We start from the raw sequence: 24,137 nt of genomic DNA, 5'->3' as shown, positions 1-24,137 counted from the left end.
AGGGCTGCACAGGTTTGGGGTGCATTGGAAGCAATAGAAATTGGGCAGCAACTGTGGTTGACACTTTGTTTACCTTGTCTTGAATAAATGAGGGCAGAAATTGGATGACGCAAGGGGCAGTGGTTAACAACAGGAGGATTGCAGTGAGGGGCCCAAGAGGGGTAAGATACAGTGTCCCCAGGGGCTTTTGAACCAGGATTCATCATTTTGAGACTGCAGGTGGATGGCATGTTCCCAGACTCAGGCGAAGCCCTCTCAGACCAGGTCAGACTCGTTGGTGTAAAACAGGAAGTCTCCTGTATAAAAGTATAATGGCTTCCCTCCCCTGCCACGATTCGAGGGATTAGTTGAATGGCAAGCTTAGTTCCAAGGTGTGAAGGGGGTTTGGGACCTGTTTGTTGTTTGGGAAGAGGGATATATCAGGGGAAAGCAGAATAGGAGTGCTAGTGTCAGTTCAGTTTGCTGGGAGGTGTAGATAGGTAGAGGTTCCAAATAGGAAAAAGATCTTGACGTCATCGAGGCAAGTGGAAAAGTTGATGGAAAGGAGCAGATCTTGAGTTCTTGCATATTTTCTGGGGCCCCTTTCACTGTCCCAGATGGACAAATTCCTGTCAGAGTTACTCCAGTGAGAGGTTGTACAGGTGGGGTTGTAACAGAGTGTGTTTTAGGGAAGAGGTGGAACTTGGTTTGGGTTAAGTGGTCAGTAGGTATGGAGATTAAGGGCTAATAGACTTGAGTTTTCCCAGTGTATTTAAACTAGGGGAGGAGTGAAGACCAGACAGCAGGCTTGCCTCAGTGTTGCCAGACAAAGAGGGCTGTCACTGTGAGCCAACATACAGAGATGGGGGTAGTTCCACCAAACTTATTTGTCAGAAGGCCATTTGGTTCCTAAATGGTTTGTGAAAATAGGAATCCACATGGATGGGGATTCTCTGCAGGCAAGAGAAAGAAAGCAGGTAGAGAGACAGATTTTGGTCCTTATTGAAAGACTTTGAGTTAATAATTTTCTATTATTTCACTATAAAGACTGATCATCCTTACGTTGGCATATGAAGAGGCTATCTAGTTAGAGCAAAAGGACTTTGTGCTTGGGTCATCAATATGTATTACTACCCTGTTTTTAATTTCAGTCCTTTGCCAGAATACCTTCGACAGAATGTTAATGTGAGAACCATGGTTAGATCTTCCAGGGTTTTGCTGTTTGAGCTAAAACTTGGTAATTAAAAAAACAAAAAATACTTTCTGCTTAATGTAGTTGTTTTTTAAAAAGTTGTATAATTAGGGCGGTGCCTGTAGCTCAGTGGGTAGGGCACCAGCCACATACACTGGGGTTGGCAGGTTTGAAACTGTCCCCAGCCAGCTAAGACAACAATGACAACTGCAACAACAAAAAAATAGCTGGGCATTGTGGCGGGCACCTGTAGTCCTAGCTAGTTGGGTGGCTGAGGCAAGAGAATCACTTAAACCCAGGAGTTTGAGGTTGCTTTGAACTGTGATGCCACGGTACTCTACCTAGGGTGACAGCTTGAGACTCTGTCTCAAAAAAAAAAAGTTGTATAATTATTGACAACTTTTTATATGACAAAGGAGGGATCAATCACTGCTGTGATTTTCAGTTACTAGCAAGGGGTAAGAATATGGCAGACTTTCTAGGTTCTGATTCCCTGTGCCAATTGTATCAGTTTCATGTGGCTTTTTAAACAAATTATCACAAACTTGGTGGCCTAAAACAACAGAAAATTATTCTTAGAGTTCTAGAAGCCAAACATCTGAAATCAAGATGTCAGCAGGGTCACAGATGCTTTGGAATATATACATTGTATGTATATACAATATTCTGCTTATCCATTTATCTAGCAGTGGACTCTTGGGATTATAGCCTTCCACATTTCAGTTGCTGGGAATAATGTTGCTGTGAACATGAGAGTACACATCTCTTTGAGACCATATTTTTTCTTTTCTTTTTTTTTTTTTTTTTGAGACAGAGCCTCAAGCTGTCCCCCTGGGTAGGGTGCTGAGGCGTCACAGCTCACAGGAACCTCCAACTCCTGGGCTCAAGTGAGTCTCCTGCCTCAGCCTCCCAAGTAGCTGGGACCACAGGCGCCTGCCACAATGCCCGGCTATTTTTTGGTTGCAGCCATCATTGTTGTTTGGTGGACCCAGGCTGGATTTGAACCCGGCACCTTAGGTGTATGTGGCTGGTGCCTTAGCTGCTTGAGCCACAGGCGCCGAGCCGAGACCATATTTTTTCAAAGAGTATATACCCAAATTCTATTTTTGAATAGAATAGAAATGGTAATTCTATTTTTAATTTTTTGAGGCCCTACTATACTGTTTTCCATAGATATTATACCATTTTGCATTCCCATGAGCTATACATAATGGTTCTCATTTTTCCACATTCTTGTCAAAACTTTTGTTATTTTATGTTCTTTTTTTTTTTTTTTTTTTTCAGTTTTGGCCAGGGCTGGGTTTGAACCCGCTACCTCTAACATATGGGGCTGGCACCCTACTCCTTGAGCCACAGGCACCACCCTATGTTCTTTTGATAATAGTCGTCCTAATGGGTGTGAGGTGGTATTTCATTGTGATTTTGATTTGCCTTTCTCTAGTAATTAATGCTGTTGAGCATCTTTTCATGTGCTTGTTGGTCATTTGTATATCTAAGGGGACAGGTCAGTTCAATCCTTTGCCCATTTGAATTGGGTTTTTTTGTTAAGTTTTAGGAGTTCTTTGTATATTCTGGTATTAATACCTTAACAGATAGATGATTTGCAAATATTTTCTCCCATTCTGTGAGTTACCTTTTTACTCTGTTGGTAGTCTTTTAATGTACCCTCCCAAAACTTTTGTCAGTGTGATATATTAAAATCAAGGCAAACATAGGCTGAAAAATCCAGACAAGTAGGTGTTAGGCTGCACTAAGCTTAGCTTCTGGTATAACATTTACCCAGGCACCTAATGCTAGGTTTTGTGGGGAAGAGAGTTATTCTGAGGCTGAGGCAGGTAGTATTAGCCATATTCTGAGGCACAATAGCTAGATCAGCTCTTAAAGCCAGCACTTGGTGGTGGTGACAGTTGTACGCTATTTTGGGAACCAAGAAGGCTTTGTTTTTTTTCAGGCTTTCTCTGCACTCCCAGATTTAACTTTGGCATTTAGCAACCATTAGCCACTTTTGCCTTTGATATTGAGAGAGCAATATCAGGTACAGTAGAGAGCTCACAGTGCTCTTTCCTCATTTTATTGGCAAAATCAAGTATTTTTCCTTGGAGATCGTCATTGCCAGAGAAATGTGACATGCTGATTTTAGGAAGCCTTAATTTATTACCTGGCAATTTTTCTAAATAGTTCTTTTGGACTAATAATTCAGTCATATCTCCATTTCTTCAAGAGCATAGAACAAGTTCTTTAGTAATATTCTGTGTGTCTTTGGGAATGCAAAATAGGAGATGAACTTAAGCCATAACAGAAGGAATTTGAGTTAAAGGCAAAGAATGTCTTCATTGTTGTCATTGGTAACATCAAAATCTTGTTTAGCCTGCTTCCCAAGAAAAGGAAAGACCTGTCTGTCTGGAAGAATTAGCACAGCTCTGTGTAGAGGCTTGGCATTGGAGTCCACATCCCTGGACACAGTTTTATACATGGGCAGATTTGTTCATCTACCATGCTTCAGTCGTGAATGAGTCAGCAGCACAGCTGCAGATTGAGTGGGCAGAAGGGCATCTAAATTTAGTCATTATTCACTTGAGAAGGTTTTCAGGGAACATTTGTGTCTCATCCATGCTTTAGTCATATTCCTTCTTTTGGAGGCAAAAAAAAAAAAAAAAAAGGTAGAGAGAGTGAGAGCAAGCTCATGAGAACAGTCACTCCAAGGTACTTTATAAGAGTAAGTGGGCTGGGTGCAGTGGCTCACGCCTATAATCCTGGCACTCTGGGAGGCAAGGTGAGTAGATTGCTTGAGATCAGGAGTTCAAGACCAGCCTGAGCAAGAGCGAGACTCCCATCTCTACTAAAAATAGAAAAACTAGCTGGGCATGGTAGTGGGTGCCAGTAGTCATAGCTACTCAGGAGGCTGAGGCAAGAGGCTTGCTTGAGTCCAGGAGTTTGAGGTTGCTGTGAGCTATGACACATTCTAGCCTGGGCAGCAGAGTGGGACTCTCTGCAAAAAAAAAAGTAACTGACCTACAACTGTTGGTTGGTCTCACCTGGAAAGATGATTCTCTTCCAGTTTAATCATGGTACATACTGTTTTATTCATATAGCTCCTGAATTTAGGAACTCACAGGATTCTGAACATTAGAGAGAAAATTTTCTGAAGTCAGATTGAAAAGCAAGCTACAAAACCTTGCTAGTTCAAAGACATTTTTAACCAAACTGCTTTCCTTCCATAAGATACTAGAGGTGGAAGAGGCAGTGATAAGTGACAAGTACATACATTTTGTGGCTTTTCCTACCCCTGAGGAAGTTGCTATTTCTTCAACTATTGACTTAAAAACAATGTTAGGAGCTATTCCAAAGGGTTTATCTTCTTTTATCTTCACAAAACCCTGTAAGGTAGGTGGTATTCTCAATGCAATACATGAGTACGTACATGCACTGGTACTTAGGTTAGATACCCCACTAAAGGTTATATGCATTGGCTGGTATGCAAACTCATTCTTGGTATGGTGGCTCATGCCTGTAATCCTAGCACTCTGGGAGGCTGAGGTTAGTGGATTGCTTGAGCTCATAGGTTTGAGACCAGCCTGAGCAAGAGCAAGACCCCCATCTCTAAAAAAATATGAATAAATAAACAGCTGGACCTTGTGGCGGGCGCCTGTAGTCTCAGTTACTCAGGAGGCTGAGGCTGAGGCAAGAGAATCGCTTGAGCCCAAGAGTTTGAAGTTGCTCTGAGCTATGACGCCAGGGTACTCTACCATGGGTGACAAAGTGAGACTATGTCTCAAAACAAACAAAAATAACAAAAAAACCCCCAATATACCATTCTTTTCTTTGAGGAGGGTATAGGAAATGATTTGGCCTACTTTATTTTCTCTAAGTTTATTCTTCCAGAGACTGATGATCTGATTATATTAGGCCAGGTTTTTCTTTTGTTCTCTAAAATTTCCTTATCATATCATTCCCATAAAAATTTTGTATCAAGGCTTGGCACCTGTGGCTCAAACAGCTAAGGTGCCAGCCACATACACCTGAGCTGGCGGGTTCCAATCCAGCCCAGGCCTGCTGAACAACAATGATGGCTGCAACCAAAAAATAACCGGGCGTTGTGGCAGGTGCCTATAGTCCCAACTACTTGGGAGGCTGAAGCAGGAGAATCGCTTGAGCCCAGGAGTTGGAGGTTGCTGTGAGCTGTGATGCCATGGCACTCTACCCAAGGCAACAGCTTTAGGCTTTGTCTTAAAAAAAAAAAAAAATCTTTTTTGTATCAAATTGGGTGTCTTGTGCCTATAATCCCAGCTACTTGGGAGGCTGAGGAGGGAAGATTTCTTGAGCCCAGAAGTTTGGGACCAGGTAGGAAATCATAGCAAGGCCTCATCTCAAAAAAACATATATATATATGTTTTGGTATCAAGGATTTGAGGTTTATAGACACAATATCATAAAATTTAAAAGGAAAAGAACTAAAGTAGTGATAGGGTAAAGGAGAGTAAAGAAATGAGGGAGAAGGAGGGAGATGTAAGATGTAAGAGAGAAGGAAAGAGATACCTGGACTAGCTGGGCTTATTTTAGGCCCTGTGGAATTTGGCTGCTGTCATCTTCAAAGGGCAAAGAATGATCTTGAAAACATTGGCTACCAGAAGTCTGCTTGGTAGTAATGTGGACATTGGAGCTAAGTTTTTAGACTGTTCTTTCAGAGCCAAAGAAATTTTGCAACCAAGCAAGAAGAAGTTGATCAAACTGTCCTTGCTCACACAGGTTATTAAGGCGGCACATTTGACTGTCTTGACATAGGAGTTGTTAAGGGCAAAGAGAGTATTTAGCACAAGCTTTAAAACACTTTCTTCTCCCTGAATTTCAGTACCTTTTTGAAAAGTGTCCTCTTCCATTTCTTTAAGTTAAAAATCTTTACATACGGTTTGGAGTGTGATATTCTGCAATGGGTTGGCTAGACATACGGAATTGCAGACTGGCAGACATATAATCTATGACCAATTTAGGGATAAGCATAATTATGAATTTTAAAATATTATGAAGAATTTAAAAATATTTTACAGGGTACAGAAGTAAACTGTAAATGGGGAATGCTTATGGAAATTGATAAACCTAAGAAAATGTCATAGAGGAAATATAATTTCTGGAGCTGCTGTTGAAAAGGAGACCATTTTGAATACTGGCTATAAAAGCCAGATTGGCCTCAACAGGTCAGATTGGAGGAATATATTATATTGTATCAAATCAAATCTAGGTTGATATGTTTAGCTAATCTTAGTAATTGTAAAAGGATTATCAAAGGGTTTAAGAAAAATTAACAAAAATGCTTTTTGTAGCCAGAGTTACTTAATTAAATTTTCTTCTAAATGGAGTCAGCCTTTTTTTCATCTATCCCCCTGCTTTAGGCAGGATTGACACGGGGTTTATATCTGGAGTAAGTTCTTTTAAGTTCTCTTGGTATCAGATGTACCACTTAAGTTCTGTAATTATGAAGGTGCTTTGGAGTTCTAACTTTGATTCTGCCCACAGTAATCTTTTATTATTTAAACAGTTGCTCATTAAAACCATATAATATCTCTTGGTGGTTTGAAGACAGTGGCATACCATGGCATAGCCCACAACAACCTCAAAGTCTTAGGCTCAAGTGATTCTCTTGCCTCAGTCTCTCTACTAGCTGGGACTATAGTTGCCTGCCACAACATCCAGCTATTTTCGCTCTTGCTGACGCTGGTCTCGAACTCCTGAGCTCAAGCAATCCAGCTGCCTCCACTTCCTAGAGTGCTGGGATTACAAGCATGAGCCACAGTGCCCGACCTAAATCATATATTTTAATTACAAATACCTATATACTTTCAAAAACAAAAAAGCCCAGTGAGAATACAGGGGTATTGTTTTATATTTTTACAATTTTCTTTTAGTGTTTGTGTTCAATCTGTTATATTATTTTGATTTAAGTATATAAAGTCTAGCCCCACATAGATATATTTTTGAAAAAGGGAATATTTTAATAGCCTGTTTAGACAATTGTGGGTTTTGTTTTTTTGGATACTATACTACAAAAAATAATAATTTCTGAAATGTTAGTTTAAGAACTGATAGTTTTTAAAATGTTAGTTGCAGTGTGGAAAATGAAATCATATCAGTGGACTTTTCTTATTCTGTCACATTAAAACCCATTGGTCTAACTTGTACTTTGAATGAATCTTTTACCCATACATGACTTTCTAACACTTGCATTTAGTAATTTGGAAAATGTACCAATATCCATTGCATTTGTACAGATCCTCCATATTATTTATATGTTATGTAATATAAATAATTCACATTTGTTTGATAGTCCCACTGATTTCATCAGAAGAGTATTGGAAAGGTACCAAGCTCATGGTGGTGGCTATATTTCCCAAAATTCTCATTTTTATTCCAGTGGTCAAATTTTATCATTGCAGCAAATACCAGTTATTTTCTTTGAAATGACAGGCTCACTTTGTTCATTTTCAAGTCTGAAAAACTGTAACTTGCTTGTTTGTTATTCTTTTGAGTAAAAAGAGTATTCTATGAACAGAGCAGCTTAATTTCATTGCATAACCCAGATGCACAAGTGGTTTTTCCTAAAATCAAATATCATACTTGTGTATGCAGCAATTTAAGTATACTTTCGATTTTGTGAAATTGTAGAATATAACAAAGATTTACATGCTCAAGGATTGAGATTTAATAAAAGCAATAATTTTTACTACTTCATCAAGGCCATTCTTTTTTTGTTTGTTTGTTTTGTAGAGACAGAGTCTTACTTTATTGCCTTTGGTAGTATCCTGTGGCATCACAGCTCACAGCAACTTCCAACTCCTGAGCTTAGGCAATTCTCTTGCCTCAGCCTCCTGAGTAGCTGAGGTGCCCGCCACAATGCCCGGCTATTTTTTTGTTGCAGTTTGACTGGGGCCAGGCTTGAACCCGCCACCCTCGGTATATGGAGTCGGTACCCTACCCACTGAGCCACAGGCACCACCCATTATCAAGGCCATTCTTAAGTGATACTGGGCTTTTATTTATTTGATTTTTCAGCTATGAATGTGTAGTGAGGAAGAATACAGTGCCTACTATTGTCTTTTGATGACATTGTCTTGATTCATGCTAAGGATCAGCCTTTTACCCACCCTTGCTTTTGCATCATTAATGTCAACACTATGAAAAAGCAAATAATGTCTTAATGTGAAAGTCATTTAATGTGGGTAATTCTTCCTCAGCTAAAGTTTTAACTTTTTTTTTTTAAAGGAGGGTATGAAAAGGTAAGTTTTAAGAAGGGGGTCTTACTTATTTCTAGATCCTGAATTAATCTCCTGTTTTGTAACTATCTAAGCCTTGATGTTGATTACCTTTGTCATTGTGGGCCTTCTGCGTCTTTTCTATTCTATAGCTATGTCAAGTCAGCCTTTTTGGTTTTTGCAGATCTCATTGCTGTTTGTGACTGTTTCCTTTAGGCTTATGATAACCCTAAAGCCTTTATTCAAAAAAGCTCTGCTTTTTCCTAACTGCAGCCATGATGTGGGTAGATGAGGATCCCTAACTATTCCTAACTACAAACATACTTTGTCATATTATTTGAAGCTATTCAGAAAATGGATGAAGAGAAAATACATTTCTTCTGTTTGAAATGATCATTCTATCCTTTATGTTCATTAAAAAAATCAGTGTTTTCTTTCTTTTCATGATGTAATGATGAAACGATGAAACAGCCCACCTATTTGTTGCACTTTAGAAATCACTTTTTTTTGTATTTTTAAATAAAGTTTATAATCCAATGGACACACAAAACAAAACTTTGCTGAGAAAAAGTTTTATAAATTAGTAAATATCAGGAAGTTGGGGGAAACGTCAAGATAACAGGAAGAGGTAATTAGCCTTTTTGTATATTTGCTGTATGACACTTCCACATTGTAGGAGCAGGGCCCCTGCTGTATTGAAATGCACTTATAAAAATCACTTGTACAATTAATCCTAATAGTGCTGTAAATAAGATTATGTATCATTATACCTGTTTCACAGCTGAGGGAATGAGACATGGAGACATTAAGGAGCTTGCCAAGATTGCAAAGCTTAAAAGTCTTGCTGTGGAAACATAGAATGAAAGAAATAGAAATTACAGTACAATCTCCATAGTTGACCACCTCTCCACATTGACCACTTCCTTAAGTTGACCTAATTTTCATAGACCAGACATGTACCACATGTATGTATCAGTACAGTAGACCTAGTTTCTTATGTTGACCACCTCCATATGTTGACCAGTTTGCTACAGTCCTCTGTGCGGTCAATTTACAGAGGTTCTACTATAATGTATCATTAGAACTGCTGAGTATTGTCTATGCAATGAATACTTGTTTAATTAATGAATGGACTTTTCTTTTCAGGCCTGTATTGATGAAAATTTGGACATGGTAAAATTTTTGGTAGAGAACAGAGCCAACGTAAATCAGCAAGACAATGAGGGCTGGACACCCCTTCATGCAGCAGCTTCCTGTGGCTATCTCAACATAGCAGAGTGAGTGAGTCTCTGTGGGTTTGCAATATTTGCAAGAATAGCCTTCGTTTTTCCTCTGCTCTTAAGAATTAGAATTTCATAATGACTCTGCAACAATTAAAAAAAATGAGTTTTTGTGAACTTATGAAGGAAAAAAAAGAATTATAATTTCATAAGTAGTTATAATCTTTATTACAGATTACAAAAGCAAGAAGTTGAGTTGTTTTTTTATAGCATTATTGATACCATGTGTTATATTAGGTGCTAAATTCATAATTTTTAGTTAAAACTTTTTATTTGCTTCTATTTTCAGGTAATTTACATTTTTAAGTATATCTGTCTCTTTGCACTAAGTTCAATTTCCTTCTTTCTTTCTTTCTTTTTTTTTTTTTTTTTGAGAGAGAGTCTCACTATGTCACCTTCATAGAGTGCTGTGGCATCACAACTCACAGCAATCTCAAACTTTTGGGCTTAAACTATTCTCTTGCCTCAGCCTCCCAAGTAGCTGGGACTACAGGCACCCGCCACAATGCCCGGCTATTTTTTGCTGTTGTTGTTGTTGTCATTGTTGTTTGGCAGGCCTGGGCTGGGTTTGAAACTGCCAGCTCCGATGTATGTGGCTGGTGCGCTAGCCCCTGAGCTACAGGCGCTGAGCCACTAAGTTCAATTTCTGAACAATGGTATCTTGGCACATATTAAACATATAGGCAGGCCTGAAGATTTTTTTTCTAAAATTCTTTGTAAAACCATTCTGTTGTTTTTTAAAAAATCAGTGCCTAGGACAAATGAAGGAAGAAAACTCCTGGCATACTGATCATAGCACTTACATAGTTAATAGCAGAAGAATGAGCCTAAATATGTGGAACAAAGGACAGGTAGAGAAGGGCACGTGTTCTTCAGGTTAATTGAATGGCTGTGCTTAATAAGATACATTAATAGCTACTAACCCCTATGGCAACTAGTTGCTACTCCCTTGGGAAGAAGAATCCTGACCACATAGTACCTGGGATATAAGAGGCACTAAAATAAATATCTGTTGTATGAAAGAATAATGAGGGAGGTTATTTTAAAAAATTGTTTTACAGTTGAGAATATTATAGAGTATACATGTTTTGGTTACGTAGTTTATTTTGTACATTTTACACATGACAATATTTTTGAGCGATGAGTAAACTTGGTGTGTAATGAACAAGGAGAGATCACATATATTTAAAGTGGAGGAAGAGGGAGGGAAGTGGCAGGATGAAGTCCCCCAGGCAAAGGCTATGAGTAGGAGTGTAGATGTTATTCCAAGTACAAAGGAGAGAGCCATTGAACTGGTGAATGACCCAACAGAATTTACATATATACAAATTATATTACTCATTTAATCCTCTCTACAAATTAGAAATTACTTTTTTTTTTTTTGAGACAGAGCCTCAAGCTTTCACCCTGGCTAGAGTGCTGTGGCATCACAGTTCACAGCAACCTCCAACTCCTAGGCTTACGCGATTCTCCTGCCTCTGCCTCCCAAGTAGTTGGGACTATAGGCACCTGCCACAACACCCAGCTATTTTTTGGTTGCAGCCATCATTGTTGTTTGGCAGGCCTGGACTGGATTCAAACCCGCCAGCTCAGGTGTATGTGGCTGGCACCTTAGCTGCATGAGCCACAGGTGCCGAGCCTATTTTGTACATTTTAGGTCAAAGTTGTTAAGTGTGTCCTTCATCCAGAATGTGTGCATTATACCCATTAGGTGTGAATTAACCCGACCCTACCCCACCACCTACTTGATTCCTCTTGAGTTTTACTTCCATACGTGCATGTAAGTGTTGACCAGTTAGTTCCAATTTAGTATTAGGTGCAGGTGGCATTTGTTTTTCCATTCTTGAGATACTTCACTTAGAAGAATGGTATCCAAGTCAATCCAGATTGTTACAAAAGATCACCATTTTTTATGGCTGAGTAGTACTCCATGGTATACATATAGCATATATTATTAATCCACTCATGTATTGATGGGCATTTGGATTGTTTAAGGTTATTTTTAAATAGGAAAACTACTCAGGCAGCTGAAACATCTTTAAAACAAGGCAAAATCGAGTGTATTCTAGATAAGGGCAAATTTATATTGATAAGGTAAATTTTCTACATAAATCATGGTATTCTGTGGTTCTGTGAATCAAATCAGTTATTTTAAGGCCCCTTTCAATAATAATTAGAGCTCCATTACATTTCTCTTATTCAACAAACAGCAGAGTGAATTATGTTGGCAACTCCATAGAAACCCCAAAATGACTTCCTATAGAATTTGATTTGCCCAGGTTGCCTGAGTTGCTGCATTTACTGTTATGCTAAGCATGTTCAGTGGAAGAGGTAAAGAAAGGGAGAATCAGAGTCAGGGAAGCATTAGCAGAAGCACTGATGTTTGACTTGGCTGCTTGTTTTTTTTGTTGTTGTTGTTGAGACAAAATCTTACTTTTCACCCTTGGTAGAGTGCCCTGGCATCATAGCTCCCAGCAACTCCTGGGCTCAAGTGATCCTCTTACCTCAGCCTCCCAAGTAGCTGGGACTATAGGCACCCACTACAGTGCTCTTGCTCAGGCTGGTCTCAAACTCCTGAGCTTAGGCAATGCACCTGCCTTGGCCTCCCTGAATGCTAGGATTACAGATGTGAGCCACCACACCCAGCCTAGCTGCTTGTTCTAAAACATGGATGACTGGATTGGCACCAAAGCCAACAGAAATAAACAGTGCAGATTTCTTTATTCTTGGTTCTTCACTCTATTCTAATTTACTAAAAGTCAGTCAGCTATTTGTCCTATAGATTGTCCCTTTTCCGAGTCTCATAGGAAGGACTCTGATTCTCATTCTTATCTAGTAGTGCCAACATTCTGATGCCTCAGAGTTAACATGATTAACTTTCAAATGATTAGAACATTTATTTAAGAAACATTTATAGAACATGTTGGCCCCTCTTTGGTTTTTTTTATTTTTTCTTTTTTGAGACAGGGTCTTACTCTGTTGCCCAGGCTAGAGTGCAGTAGCATCATCATAGTTCACTGCAGTCTCAAAGTCCTGAATTCAGGTGATCCTTTAGCCTTAGCCTCTTGAGTAGCAGGAGCTATGGGTGCCAGACCCAGCTAATTTTTTTCTGTTATTTATTTATTTACTTGAGACAGAGTCTCGAGCTCTCGCCCTGGGTCAAGTGCCATGGTGTCACAGCTTACAGCAACCTCTAACTCTTGGGCTTAAGCAATTTTCTTGCCTCAGCCTCCCAAGTAGCAGGGACTACAGGTGCCTACTACAATGCCTGGCTATTTTTGTTGTTGTTGTTGCTGTTGTTGCAGTTGTTATTGTTGTTTTAGCTGGCTGGGACCAGGTTCAAACCCACCAGCTTTGGTGTATGTGGCTAGCGCCCTACCCACTGAGCTGTGGGCGCTGCCAGTTTTTCTGTTTTTAGTAGCTCTGAGGTCTCATTCTTGCTTAGGCTGGTTTGTAACTCCTGACCTCAAGCTGTCCTCCTGCCTTGACTTCTAAGAGTGTTAGAATTATCAGCATGAGCTACTGCACTGCCTGATTTTTTATTATTTATTCAGATGGTATGTTTGTGATGGTTGAGCTTCATATGTGATACATTCAAGGATTCCCTTTTTTCCCTAAGGTTTTGTTTCACTTTTCTAAGGAGAGTTTCTGCGTAGAATTAGGATCACTTGTGTTGGCATTATCCTCTTTTTATGAAACTAAATATAGAGAATGACTATAAGTGCCTTTAACATGATTTCTTTAATTCATCTTTATTGATGAACATAGTTTTTTTGGAACTAAGTTCAAAATTTAATGGCCTGTGGCTCAAATAAATATTACCTTAAATGAAATTAATCTGTGAGAATTACTATTCCCCCATACAAATTATTCCAAATTTGACATATGAAAGTCTGACCATGAAGGAGATGATCTAGACCAGAATCCATTACAGAGGGTGGTGGGTGGTGGGGATGGCCTCCTTTAATTTATCTTTCATTAGGCATATCATTATTGGACAGCTTTTGACTGCATTGTCATTATTTATTTATTTGCAGTATGTAGCATTGTTTTTCTACAGTGGTAAAGAGCCCCGATGTTTGTGTTATCATTTGGTTGCTTTACCTCTGGGCCAATGAAGAATGTTTTAATGAGATCAACCCTCAACCATCTCCTTATTTTTCTTTTATTTCTTTGTTTTCTTTTTTTTTTAGTCTCACTATGTCGCCCTCAGTAGAGTGCTATGGCATCAACAGCTCATAGCCACCTCAAACTCCTGGGCTCAAGTGATTCTCTTGCCTCAGCCTCCCATGTAGCTGGGACTACAGGCGCCTGCCACAACACCCAGCTATATTTTTGTTGTTGTCATTGTTGTTTAGCAGACCTGGGCCAGGTTTGAACCTGGTGATGTATGTGGCTGGCGCCCTAACCACTGAACTATGGTCACCGAGCCTTCTTTTTATTTCTTAAAGATCTTATATTTTATACCCGTATTCGAAGAATCATCATGAACTCTTAACTTTTAAGGGAGTAGAAATGAATAAAGGCGAACTGGCTTTCCAGGAAGAATCCAAGTACATTCTATTTCATGTTCCATGATAATCTTTTTTTTGTCTTATATTTGAACTCAGTATGGTACATCAAAAAAGGGGACATTTAGAGGCTATTTTTTCCTCATTCTATTTTTTTTTTTTGAGACAGAATTTCACTATGTCACCCTTGGTAGAGTGCCATGGCATCACAGCTCATAGCAACCTCAGACTCCTGGGCTCAAGCAAGTCTCTTGCCTCAGCCTCTCAAGTAGCTGGGACTACAGGCACCTGTCACAATGCCCTACTATTTTGTGTTGTAGTTGTTATTGTTGTTTAGCTGGCCCAGGCCTGATTCAAACCCGCCAGTCTCAGTGTATGTGATTGGCAGTGTAACCACTGTGCTACGGGTGCTGAGCCTTTTTCCTCATTTTAAAATGAGTTCGGGCTTAACACTGGTTAGCTGGTGTTTTTACATTTTTTATTATGAATTAAGTGTTTAACTTAGAAGGAGCAAATTGACCCAAGGTAGAGAGAGCATTTAGTTTGGCTTTATGTAGTAGTTTATTGAGATGCTAATTTTTTCTGAGTTTTTGAATACATTTCATGTACTTTCTTCCTACCTTAGAACAGTAGCAAAAAGGCCTTATATCAGTGATGAGTTAGGAAGGATAAGTAGGCTTTATTTTCCAAGGGCATATTTATTCAGTTGGTAGCTATTTCTGAGTCTCTCAGCAACTATAAGGATTCTCAGGGATAAAGTAGATATGACTTCATAGGCTGATATTTAATTTTTCTTTAAGTAAAAGTAAAGCTAAAGACACTTTTTACTTTTTATCAAAAAAGTAGAAAAATAGTCAAATTTCTTCCTAGAAATGCATCTTCTTGATTATGGGCCTAAAAGCATATCAGAGGAGGGAAACAGAGGCTGTATACCTGTATACCAGTTGTGCCTGATCTAATAAATGATGGAATAGATGTCAGAATAGAGTGATTAAGATGTTTCAGGTAATTCAAACAATATTTATAGAGTGCCTAGAGTAGAGGTGTCAGATGCTGTGACAATCATAATAATGAGGAACTCATAATTATTGCCTTCAATTGTTGCTTTCAATCTAATGGAGTGGTTGCATCAAGGTAGAGTATAAGGCAGGACAGGGGTACAGAGTTAGTGTTTGAGGGGCAGGAGATGAGGAAGGACAGGGTTAAAGGAAGGAAAGAGAGAAGTCAGTTGGTGAGAACAGACAAAGTCTTCATGAAGGCAAAAGAATTTTAAATGGACCTTGAAAGATAAGAAAGGTTTCTACAAGGGAAACAAGAAGGAAAAGTGTTCCATTTATTTAAAGGAAACTACTTGAGCTATAAAAGAGGGCTGGATGAGAGTGGGATGTGTTTGAGAACAATAAGTAATTCAGTTTGATTATAAAGCATGAGGTACATTTCAATTCAATAAACATTTATTGAGTACTTATTATATATGTTATTTGTATTTTGGTTTTTCATGGTAGAGAAGGTGTAGTATAATGTTCCTTAGGTCTGAGGGAGAGGAATCAGAAGAGAGGAGCTAATGAATATGTGTAAATGATGGACAGAATACTGGTTACTTGATAGAATTAAGAGTACAGATGGGGGAAGTTAGCCATGGGATTGAATAAGGTCTATCTTCCTCTGAGACTATTAAGGAAGGAAAGAGATGGTTGAAAATTAGATGAACTGTGAATTCCTTTAAGTTTTATGTATGTGGAATCAACCTATAAATTTATAAACATTTACTGAGTCTCTGTTATACTGGGTACTGGGCACTGAGAAAGCAGAAACGTGGTCTTAATCATATTCTTTCTCCTCTGTCAACTCTTTGAATGCAATGGCCAGTTATTGATTATCTTTTTTTAATTTCCTACTTTGACTAAAATGTAGTTCCTTGAACATAGTAAGTGACCAATTTATGGAGACTCAATGGATTGAGTCTAATTAAAATTTTTTTTTCTTTTAAATTCTTCTGAGTATTTGATAGAAGTGAGAACCCGTTGAGTTTATCACTGCCCCCAAAATGCTCTCTCTAGAGAAATGAAAACTTGAAGTCAAAGTTGTGGTCATAACCTCTGTCATTTTCCAGCTATGTGATTTTGAGAAGGTTATTTAACATGTATGAACCTCAACTTCTTAAAATGGTGATGATAATACCCACATTACCTACTTCAGAATTTTGCCTAAGACTGTTGACATAATTTTATGTGAAAGCACTTTGAAAATTGAAAAGGAACCATGTAAGGTATGGAAGTTCACAGACCTTTCTTTTTCAGGATCAAGTATTATATTAATTCCTTCTTAGGGGAATATTTTATGTAGATATATGGTTGATAGAGTTTTGCAGAGGCATAATTTAGGCAGATTCATTCAAATTTTAGGGCATGCTTTATTCTTCTATTTTCATACCCACAGTACTATTTTATAAACTCCATTGTGACAGTGGGAAAGTTTCTGTGCGAATTACTTCTTTACATATCTTCTGGGAACTCTCTTCATTTCTAATAGTACAAGTGCAGTAAGTCCTTTTTGAAACCTGTGTTTGGATCTCAGAGATAGTGGATAAGTTTTGAGGCAACATGCCTTCCTTATATTATCTACTGGGATTCAGAGGGTGGAGGTTAATATTATGTGAGTATGAAAAAGATGCTATTTGTTGGCATTGTTCTAGTCAGGAAATGGGGAAGCCTCCAGTGCTAAGTATTGAAGGGTAATGGAGTTAGAAATTAAAATAGGATACTTTGTCTGGGACCATATTTAAAACCCCCAAATAGAAGCTTTGCTGTGCATTGAACCCCAGATGCATGAAGACAGATTGATATTAGATTGATGGAGATAATATCGATCCTAAATCTTGTTTGCATAGGTATTTCATTAACCACGGAGCCAGTGTGGGTATTGTCAATAGTGAAGGTGAAGTCCCTTCTGATCTTGCAGAAGAACCAGCCATGAAGGATCTTCTTCTGGAGCAAGTGAAGAAGCAAGGTAACCTGGCAGATTGGCAGGGGCCAGGAGAGATTCTTAAATACTACCACTTACAGAAAATAATCGATTTGCTGTGTGGAGCCTTTCATTATCATACAATAGGAGAGGATTAGATCTGTTCCCACAACATTAATCATCAATTACCAACATCATGCCTGTCCTTAATAACTCACACAAGCATAGGCCACATGCTAAAAGGATGACCAATCATTTCTTGTTTTTGCCACTCTGACATTGTGTAACCAGCATATAGTTAGGAGTGACCTGATAAGGAAAATGAGTGCGTCATACCATGTATATGTATGATATTGATTTTGCTATACATTGTAGAATACAAAGAAAAGAGGAAATACAGTGTAACTTCGACTATTGGCCAAATTCAGTTTGTGAGTTTGCATCTTTTCCTTTGATGAGAGCTAAATGTGATGCTAGTAAAGATATTTATTGTAACCTCTGAAACTATCTTTAATAATCTGAACCATGAAAATTATTCTGGTGGTTTGTTAAGGTGAGGAATCTAACTTAGAAGAATATACTCTAAAAATGCTTGTTCTTACTTTATAGTTTTAGAAGAACCCATTTCACAGAATAGAATGGGGTTGTCATACTGGGAATCCTTGTTTTTGTTTTTTCTTTTTTTGAGACAGAGTCTCACTATGTTGCCCTCGGTAGAGTTCCGTGGCATCACAGCTCTCAGCAACCTCAAACTCTTGGGCTTATATGATTCTCTTGCCTCAGCCTCCCAAGTAGCTGGTACTACAGACGCCTGCCACAATGCCCAGCTATTTTTGTTGTTGTTGTGGTTGTCATTGTTGTTTAACAGGCCCAGGCCAGTTTCAAACCTGCCAGCCCCAGCGTATGTAGCTGGTGCCCTCACCACTATGGGCACTGAGCCTCCCTGGGTTCTTTTTAATAAAAAAATGTTGTCAGCTGGGCATGGTGGTGCTCACACCTGTAATTCTAGGATTCTGCAAGGCCAAGGCTAGAGGATTACTTGAGCTCATGAGTTTGAGACCAGCCTTAGCAAGAGTGAGATCCCATCTCTACTAAAAACAGAAAAATTAGCCAGGCATGGTGGTGTGTGCCTGTAGTCCCAGCCCAGGAGTTTGAGGTTGCTGTGAGTTATACTGAGACCATGACACTTCAGCCTAGGGCACAGAGTGAGACTCTGTCTCAAAAAAAATAAAAAATAAAAAAAAGAACACTAGACAGAGAGCAGGGAGGTCTTAGGAAGTCTGCTAGAACCATCATAAAACTCTACTCAACTACCTTCCCTACAATCTGCAGTTCATCACAAACGATTTACCTCCAATGGCCTTTCCTTTATGAACTTTTAGAATACACAGGGCCAAATCTTGTCATGAGCATTGTTTGCATATTATCCAAACTGCTTTTGTGGTGCAACAGCAGAGTTGTATAGTTGTGGTAGACTGGAAGAGCCACAAATCTGAAAATATTTAATATTTGTCCCTTTATAAGTGTATAAAGTATGCCAACCCAACGAATAATTGCATGTTTTACTAACTTCCATGGATAGTTTTGTGTCTTGGTGTATTGGATTTTATGTATAGTTTACTCCCCAGTCCTGCTCAGTCTTCTCTCTTAAGATTTATTTTAAAATTTATAAACAAGCAGAAATTTTTAAAAGTTTTGATTTGTGAAACTAATTTTCCTTTGTTGATTGCTGACTCTTCAGTTAAGGAGTGTACTCTATTGGAAGAGGTATTCATATTTAGAATTAACATTGCAGAATTGTTTTTTTTCTTTCTTTCTTTTTTTTTGTTCTGAGACAGAGTCTCACTCTTTTGCCCTGGGTAGAGTGCCATGGCATCATAGGTCATAGCAACCACAAACTCTAGGACTCAAGAGATCTTGCCTGAGCTTCCACAGTAGCTGGGATGACAGGTGCCTGCCACGAAACCCAGCTAATTTTTCTATTTTTAGTAGGGATGGGGTCTCATTCTTGCTCAGGTTGGTCTTGAACTCCTGAGCTCAAGCAGTCCAGTCCACCAGCCTCAGCCTCCCAGAGTGCTAGGATTACAGGCATGAACCACCAGGCATGAGCTGCCATACCCCAGGCAACTTTGCAGCATTGTTAATACTTCTTTGTGTTTGGAATTCTGATCAGTTATAAATTGGTTAGTCTTTACCTCATTCATGTCCCCAAATCAGACAGATAATCTTTAGGTAGTTCACAGGTTCTCATTTAAGAGCTGAAGGTGAGCACATCAAACACAGATAAAGACTGCTAACAAGTATAAAACTCTTTGAATGGTATGTTTGTATTTGGGATATTTAAATTACTTTATATAATGGTGATTTCCCCTACCTCATTCCCTCTTCACTGGCAAGATGTTGGAGAGTTGTTGGCTAAAAGAAGGAACTTTTAAAAGTTCTTCCATGTTCTTAAGGGAAACAAAATGTAAATGAAAGCAGACACTCCTTTGAAAGCAGACAGGTTTTTAAACTGCAGGTCACAGGCCAGCATGGTGGCTCCTGCCTGTAATCCTAGCTCCCTGGGAGACTGAGGTGGGTGGATTGCTTGCTCTCAGGAGTTTGAGACCAGCCTGAGCAAGAGCAAGACCCTGTCTCTACTAAAAATAGAAAAATTAGCCAGGTGTTATGGCAGGCACCTATAGTCCCAGTTACTTGGGAACTGAAGCAAGAGCATCTCTTGAGCCCAAGAGATGGAAGTTATAACGTCACGGTACTCTAACCTGGGCAGTGGAGTGAGACTCTGTTTCAAAAACAAATAAACTGCAGATCACCCCCTCATCTGCGCCATATTTTGTAGCTTCAGATGAGTGTATTTGCCTACATATGGAAATGAACTTCAAAGGTAATCTGTTTTTTAAAGTATATCATACTTTAAAAGCCAAGACTTTTTAATACCTATCTTATGGAATGGTGAGTGGAAAAGAACAGGGATCCAGGATTTCAGAGTTCTAGTAGTAGCTCTTCCACTAATGTGTTTTGTGGCCTTGAGCCACTTAACCTTTCTATGTTTATTTCTTCATCTGTTAATTGAGGATGGTGATATCTATTGTATTTACCTTGCAAAATTTTTGGGAAACTAAAATTGTATAATATGTAAAAAGACTTGGAAGTTTATACCTTTGTACAAATACCATAGTGTGAAATAAATTGTATCTTTGTACAAATATCATAGTGTGAAATAAATTGTATCTTTGTACAAATACCATAGTGTGAAAATTTTCTAATGGAAATGATGTTAGGTTTGTTCTCCTAATGAATCTATGCCACTTAATATTTAACCTGGTGATTTAACTGTAGTAAGGCTACGAATGTGTGTAGAATGTCATTGCTCTTCTAAATTTGATGAATACTTAACTTGATGACTTAACAGTTATTTGTGGTTATATTTATGATGTGTTTTTAACCTAAGGAAAATATCCTGTCAGATTTAATTGAAGCTTTAGTAATGCTGGCTGTGTCATGTCTGGTTTCTGTAGGAGTTGATCTAGAGCAGTCAAGAAAAGAAGAAGAGCAGCAGATGTTGCAGGATGCCCGCCAGTGGCTCAACAGTGGGAAAATAGAGGATGTGAGGCAGACTCGCTCAGGGGCCACAGCCCTCCATGTGGCTGCTGCCAAGGGCTACTCTGAAGTCCTCAGGTATTGTCCATCTATATCAACCAAGTCCTCAGGTATTGTCCATCTATATCATCCAGGAGTTTGGTTGATTAGGGGAAGATGAAGTGGGTTTTGGAAACAGAGGGTAAATTAGATTTTCAACTATAGTAGGTTTCCTTTTTTGCTGGTTTGTTCTCTGATTGTGCAGTCTTTTCTCATATCTTTATCCGTGGATGGTCTCCCTTCCTTATACCATCCCTCTCATTTCTCACTGATGTGTATGATGTGAAGCAGAGTTGAGGTATACTGGTTGAGGAGTTTACTTTCAAGCCCTCTTTCAGTTCTATAATATGTCATTAAAATCCCTGCAACCATCTCCTCTTGTAAACTGTAATATAGGACAGACTTGTGATCATTTGGTCCTTTTGGACCTAGATAATTTCTTTGGGATCATTAGATTTAATTATATATTATAGATTTTGAGTATTCAGTGTCCAGCAGGCCTAGGAGAAATTCGAATTCTACTACTTTACCTTTTCTATTTTTTCCTGCATCCATACATGCTATCTGTAGCTCTTGGTGCTTAATGTTGACAAGCTTTTCCAAATACATGTGTTTCTGAAGGCGCTGCAAGTACAGTTGTCTACACTAAACTAGATCCTTCCAGTGCTTCATATTGCACCTAATATGGGGTTTCTAGTAGGAATGGCAATGTTTTGGTACTCTATTTCTACCTGAGAGTGACATCCACACTCTGATCTCTCCTTAAAGGTGTCTGCCCCAACATAATTTGGGGCTTTAGGAGTTATCATATCTTTTCTTTTCCATGCACACAAGTTAGATTATAGCTTTGTAGTTAGCAAGAAATTGGAGGTATGAAAGTTAACAGTAAACATATCGTATTCTAGCAAGACCAGAAAGCCAATTGGTGAAGTACCCTGAAGAGAATCGAGTCCTAATTTTATGACTTCCCCTGTACTAGAATATGGAAAATATACCTTTGACAGAGATGAATGATTTGGTTAATTGAATTAGATTTTGGTTAATTGCAGAAACACAGCTTTTCATACCCTTTGTAGGTATAACATGGATGTGCCTAAGAAATACATGTGACTTTTTGGAGAAGGTTGGTAAAGATCATCTACAGTTGGTGTTCAAAGTACTACCTATGAAACCCAACCTGTTCCTTAGAGGATAGACACAATCACATGACCCTGTGGTTCAGGGCAAAAATCTGACATATCAATTAGGTAATAGTTGATTTGCCAAAAAACTGTGACATAAAGAAGATAAATGTCATGTTTGGGATTTTTTTTCTTAGACTTTTAATTCAGGCTGGCTATGAACTCAATGTTCAGGATTATGATGGCTGGACTCCCCTCCATGCTGCTGCTCACTGGGGAGTGAAAGAGGCTTGTTCCATCCTGGCAGAAGCGCTCTGTGACATGGATATCCGAAACAAACTGGTTAGTGAGCCCGAACCTCTATAAAGTCTAAAATGAAAGACTTTGTGTCTCTGTTTAATGGCAAGGCTGACTACTATGGGGAAATACATATCACTGGTAGCTACAATATTGCCCTCCACCTTCCTGTTTCTGCCCCTATAATCAACACATGTTTGCCATGTAAAATAAACTCCACTGACTTAGTCTTTGATTCTATTTATGTTGAAGACCCTAAAATAAGCAGGAAAAAAATATACTTGCCCTTGGCAAAAAATGAGCACTGAGGGAGCCTAAGGTAACTATATGTGGTGAGGTATGAAAGAGTTTAGTATTTTTTCATGCAAAGTCTCTTAACAGCTGAGCTCTGTTCACATCGAGTTATTGAAAAATATTATAATGACAAAGATCATTGAGTTTGGCTGAAAATAGTGTTATTTGGCCTCACTTCAAACAATTAGAAGTTCTGAAACTCCTATTCCTATGTCTACTGACTTTTTAGGAATCCAGAGACATAGCTTTTTAATTAGTAGCATTTTTTAATCTGCCTCACATCTCTCTTGAACCTGGATTTCATTCTCAGATTATGGGTCTGTTTCCTTAATTGTGCTGATGTTTCCTAAGAGAGATAACTTCCTTGTCAGGCCTCTTCTCACTTAAAGGGAGATGATTCCTGTGACTTAATCAGACTTTCCTCTGAGGTTTTTAAGAGCCCCTTATTGAATTTATCATAATAGTTAAGACCATTTTCGAATAGGTACAGGTAGGGATTTCACTTGATTATTTGCCAGGAGGCAGTCAGGATTAGAAATGGTATGATTTCCTCAATACTGTTTTACAAAATACAAAACTTTCAAGGGTTTGTTAATGGTTTCTCTGTGATAGATGAAGGCATTATCTTATGTGGGGTAGATTAGTTAGGGAAGCAGCTATTATTGGAATCAAAGGCAAAAAGTGAATGTCGATTAGGTCAGGGCCCTGATAAAGTCACCTGACTGCTACTTCTGTTTTCTAGCAGTCATGGTGCTCCTTTTCTCTGCCAGGGCCAGACACCATTTGATGTGGCTGATGAAGGTCTTGTGGAGCACTTGGAGATGCTTCAGAAGAAGCAGGATGTGGTGAGCCTCTGGGTGATACTTTTGAAGATTTTCTAACAATTCGCAACACACAGCAGACATATATCTGAGTGACTTGTTTAGTTATGTCTGCTAAGAGCTGAAATGGACATATTTGCATTCCAGATATGTTACTTGTTCCCTTCAAGAAATATAAGCAGTCTCTTAGCAGAAAATATCTCAGAAACCATTGATAAAGTTTACTCATTGTAAGATAGCCTTTAAGAAGTGAAAAGTTAAAAACAACAAAAGACTAATAATTACCCTCAAGTTCTAGAAAATGCACATGACGTGTTCATATCAGTTTTTTTCCAGATAGGAAGTACCAGAGAACAACTTATAGCTTTTGTTTTTCCTTATTGAATAAAAGACTATTCTTATTTAAAGTACATTAATTATAGTGAGGAACATATTTCTTTCTTGCTTTCTTTTTTTTTTTAATATGGAACACTTCACGAATTTGCGTGTCATCCTTGTGAGGGGCAATGCTAACCTTCTCTGTATTGTTCCAATTTTAGTATCTGTGCTGCTGAAGCAAGCACACGTATTGCTTTCTTAAAAACAAACACACAGGCTCGGCGCCTGTGGCTCAAGCGGCTAAGGCGCCAGCCACATACACCTGAGTTGGCAGGTTCGAATCCAGCCCGGGCCACCAAACAACAATGACAGCTGCAACCAAAAAAAAATAGCCAGGCATTGTGGCGGGCGCCTGTGGTCCCAGCTACTTGGGAGGCAGAGGCAGGAGACTCGCTTGAGCCCAGGAGTTGGAGGTTG

The 24,137-nt window shown here is 38.8% G+C and overlaps 1 protein-coding gene and 1 non-coding gene across 5 annotated transcripts in view; one reads left to right on the top strand and one right to left on the bottom strand.

The window, feature by feature from the left end:
• Positions 1-24,137, top strand: part of PPP1R12B (protein phosphatase 1 regulatory subunit 12B) — a 246,089-nt gene that overhangs the window by 58,300 nt on the left and 163,652 nt on the right. For all 4 annotated transcript variants that reach the window (XR_002774006.1, XM_023514580.1, XM_023514579.1 and 1 more), the window contains exons 2-6: positions 9,562-9,692; positions 17,097-17,215; positions 20,689-20,848; positions 22,128-22,272; positions 23,292-23,366. Coding sequence is in view for 3 of the 4 variants with exons in the window: in XM_023514580.1 (XP_023370348.1) it covers positions 9,562-9,692; positions 17,097-17,215; positions 20,689-20,848; positions 22,128-22,272; positions 23,292-23,366 (630 nt within the window). In the remaining variant the exon portion in view is untranslated. The remainder of the gene's footprint in view (positions 1-9,561; positions 9,693-17,096; positions 17,216-20,688; positions 20,849-22,127; positions 22,273-23,291; positions 23,367-24,137) is intronic.
• On the bottom strand, positions 23,800-23,905 carry LOC111726167. The gene has a single exon (XR_002774015.1). It is a non-coding gene; the product is annotated as a U6 spliceosomal RNA (small nuclear RNA).

The sequence above is a fragment of the Otolemur garnettii genome, unplaced genomic scaffold (assembly GCF_000181295.1).
Source record: "Otolemur garnettii isolate 467f Iridium unplaced genomic scaffold, OtoGar3 scaffold00055, whole genome shotgun sequence".
Classification (NCBI taxonomy): domain Eukaryota; kingdom Metazoa; phylum Chordata; class Mammalia; order Primates; family Galagidae; genus Otolemur; species Otolemur garnettii.
This window is presented reverse-complemented; position numbering and strand designations above follow the sequence as displayed.